The sequence below is a fragment of the Impatiens glandulifera genome, chromosome 8, assembly GCF_907164915.1.
Source record: "Impatiens glandulifera chromosome 8, dImpGla2.1, whole genome shotgun sequence".
NCBI lineage: Eukaryota > Viridiplantae > Streptophyta > Magnoliopsida > Ericales > Balsaminaceae > Impatiens > Impatiens glandulifera.
Genome location: NC_061869.1, coordinates 9296686 through 9300534, shown reverse-complemented (window position 1 = coordinate 9300534; position 3849 = coordinate 9296686). Strand labels below are relative to the sequence as shown.

The 3849-nt window shown below is 33.7% G+C and overlaps 1 protein-coding gene across 2 annotated transcripts; it reads right to left on the bottom strand.

The window, feature by feature from the left end:
• Nucleotides 1–301: 301 nt before the first annotated feature.
• On the bottom strand, nt 302–3414 carry LOC124911611 (SH3 domain-containing protein 3-like). 2 transcript variants are annotated; one of them, XM_047452114.1, is made up of 10 exons: nt 3191–3414; nt 2662–2790; nt 2497–2566; nt 2264–2409; nt 2072–2173; nt 1753–1950; nt 1605–1667; nt 855–944; nt 700–774; nt 302–609 (listed from the first exon to the last, which is right to left on the bottom strand). In XM_047452114.1, exons 1-10 carry the CDS (start codon nt 3248–3250, stop codon nt 484–486), a joined length of 1059 nt encoding a protein of 352 aa, XP_047308070.1. In that variant the 5' UTR covers nt 3251–3414; the 3' UTR covers nt 302–483. The 2 variants fall into 2 exon arrangements, with proteins under 2 accessions (XP_047308070.1, XP_047308071.1); XM_047452115.1 differs by having other exon boundaries at nt 2662–2784; nt 3191–3413.
• Nucleotides 3415–3849: the final 435 nt, after the last annotated feature.

Here is a 3849-nt window from a genome sequence, read left to right as displayed (position 1 = left end):
TTGGTGGATCTATTTGAAAATACCATTGCATCTTGTGGAATCTAACTTGATTAGGTTTAAGCATTAGATATTATTGGATCTATTTTAAAACAAGGATTTGATGTTGTGGAATTCAACTTGATTAGGTTTAATCTAGGTCTGTTTGAAAATAATTTTTAAAGTTGAGTCTAGACAGAAAAAAATGTCTAACTAAACTATATTCTTAATATTACCTCATCTAAATTAATAATTAAATTAGATACTTAACAAATTCAAATTTCTTGTAACTGCCATAATAACTCTTCATTTAGTTTCAATAACATACAAATAATAAATATTATTATTATAATAGTGATCTCGAGCACAAATAAACACAATCAATACATTGAACTAGTTCATCGTACTAGTAGATAATACAAATAAACGTCGTATGGAAAACAAACTGATATTTCGCCAAACTAACCAACGAACTGAGAGAACAAATTCAAACTGATCATGTTTAGTTTAGTAAACCTCAGCATGATCAGGTGAAGTGCTGGTGGGAAGGCGATGACGTTTCTCCACATGTGTTGTCGGAAACCATCCAGCTTTACCTTTACACTCTCCTTCCGACCATCCAGAAGTACTCACCTGTGAAAGCAGCAGCAACTTAACTAGCATCGTCAAACAAATGAAAATTATGATGAATTATAAGACAGGGAATCCGAGAGATCAGGAAACCTTTCTGACAACAACATAATCACCCTCATTCAAACTCAGCTCCTTATCAGATGAGGCCTCAAATCCATGCATGGCCTACAATTGATTAACACTCGTTTGTACAAGGCTGGATTTCCTAACAAATTAGTTTATATATAAGATTTATTACATGTTACCTCCGCTAAGAAATACTTTTTGTTCTCTGGGCCGATTGTTGATTGCATTGCAGGAGGAGCAGACTCTTTTCTTTGCTTCTCAGATACCATCTATTATCCAATCCAAACCAGAATTAGAGCTTGCTTGATGATGTAGTTTTCTTTTTCTAAAATATAATTTGAAGTTTTTTAAAAAAATCTTATTTGATGAAAAGGTGAGTTCTTTGGGTTAAAGAGATAGATAAAATATCATTTATACTAAGGGAGTTTTAGTTGAAGATTTGATTAATGAAGTGATTTGATGATGAGATAAATGTTTATAGCTTGTTTGATTTAGAATTATTTGGAATAATATGGGCATTGTTCAGTTTGGGTTATTTGAGCTTCATCTCAAATAACCCACCATCCAATCATACAACTCCTAATCAACCAAACCGCACAAGTTCAGTTGGAAATAACCAAACCAGTTATCCAAGTAATCCAAAATACCCTGTATTTTCTTTTTATATAAAGAAAGAAACTTGCCTGATGTAAAAAGTGGCTAATGTGGATAAAAAAACTAAAATATTCCTACTATTTAATATGTTAAAATGTTATAAACAATACAGAAATGGTACTTTGGTATTTGTGTTGATGATTCGATTGATGATGGGATAAAGAGTTATTTTCTTCATCAAACAAGGCCTTGGATTAAATCCAAATAACCCTTCATCAAACCTAATGAGTTTAAGGATCTAAAAAGATAACAATAAGAAGATAATGAATACTTACCTCAGCTTCGATATTGCCAAGAATTGTGGCTACTCTCTCATGATAAGTTTTCTCTCCTTCCACCTAACAATGGAAAATCGTATAAGTGTGTGTTTGTGTGATCAACAGCGATGAAGAAGGCGTTGATCCGATAAACAATATGAATTACCATTGCAATGAATCTCTGGAATGTTAATCTTTGTTGTTGCGATTCGACTGCTGCTAATGCAGATGCAGCTTCCTTACCCAAAACCGCCATATTAGCCTTGATTTCCTGCATCCTAGCTTGAGCTACGTGCAGCTTAGCAACGTTTTCTGGAATCGGAGCTTCTCTCACCCGAGCTTGTCGTCTGTATATTTCTGCAGCCTGTTTTGCTTTTACAGCCCCATTTGTAATTTAGAAACATCGTGGCAATTTCAAAAAATGAAACAAAAAGGAGATGGACAATGCTTATGTTTTCATTTTAGTTGGAGCAAAATGAAATTACCTGTGCCTCGGCTTCTTGCCTCATTCGACTATAACGTTGAGCAAGGTGGCGGGCATCTTCCAATGGAGAGCCAGCAGCCATTGCTCTCAAAGGTTCTAAAACCTGCGAAAATGTAGTAAAAGATACAAACTTTTAATAAATAAAGTTATTTGTGTAAAAGTTTGGATTCAAATGGTAAAGCAAAATAATAACCTGAGAAAATAAGAGCTTATTGAAATCTTCTTGCTCCGTTTCCACATGTTTACGAGCATCGCCATAGAGAGAAGCAGCCTTAGCTAGAATCTTGTCATCAACATTCTCAATTCCATATCTGCAACAATCTTCTGACAGTTTTGTTCCTGAAACCATATGAAATCGTGAAAATGCTCGTAAACCAATGTGTTTTACCTACAGAATTCTCTTAAATTTGAATATAAATCGCTTACCTGCCTCAATATGCTTATATCCAACCGCTGTAAGAGCTTCTGCTGCTTTGATAACATCTTTTTGAAAATCCTGCGTTGTAAAAGGTCCAATTTGATATTCATTTTCTTCAATCAATAATGACTGGTTTCGAAAATGTAGACCATATTATGTATAAGACACTTTACCCGTCCTGAACGAGTGGATTTATAAAGTTTGTCTAACTGCTGATGTGTTTGCATTTCAACCTCATCAATGACCATAACTTCAGAACTTTCATATCCAGTCCCACTCAACTGCTTTATCACAGCCTGGAACTTAGAAAGAAAAGGCTTTCATCAGTAACTTTGTTTCATACAAGTCCAATGAAGAACTAAAGAATCAACACTCTAGATGAACAGAGGAAGACAATCTACAATCCACATACAAAAACTTAACAAATTAGTGAAACATAAATCAAAGGGCCAAATAACCCAGTACAGGAAAATGAAGAACCTCAGCCCTAATCTATCCAAACTCCAAAGATCCCCAAATCGATTGCTATCACTTTGACCATAGAATGTAGCATCAAACTGAGAAATAGAACTAAAAATGTTGTCTTGCTCAAATGGAACCAGTTAAGAATATAGCCCAGTTACAGGGTAAGAAACCCACATAAGGACCTAGATTTCTTCCCCTTTTTGCGGTAAAACCGAAAGGGTAATTGATGGGTAGTACCTGTTGTTGTTTGGCGACTTGTTCCCGGATCTTGCTGGCCTGCTTCCTGAATACATCCATGGCGTAGGTAATTCAACCGAGATTGAGTTTGAGCAAGTCGAAATTTGTCTGTATGAACCTTGTGCAGACCTCTAGAAGATGGAGAGCAGTATATCAGATCTAACTTGCTTAGCTCTTCAGTCCCTTCCTCTCTATCTCTCTCGCATTCCTAGTATTACAAATTTACTGGTATTTGTCACACCATCATTATCAAAATACACACAATTAAAATCTAAACTATTTTGTTAATTAGATATGAAAAAGTGTGATTCTATTCGGTTGAAAATGTATGAAAGTGTTTTTTTTTTATATATATATATATATCCAATTGAGAAATGTATTATTATTACTATTAAATGAAATATAAATAAATTAAAATAATTTTATTTATAATATTCTTACTAAAACACTTTAAATTTAAGAATTTGTTTGAAGAATGAGTTATTAAGATTTTATTTAATTTTTATTCCAAAATTTAAATATCACGTTATATATCTAAGACCACCTCCAACCTACAAACTTATTCTCAAACTCAAAATGCAGTAAACTCACATCAAATAGTAATTCATCTTCAACCTAAAAACTCATTTCCAAACCTAAAAGAATATTCTTTTTTTACA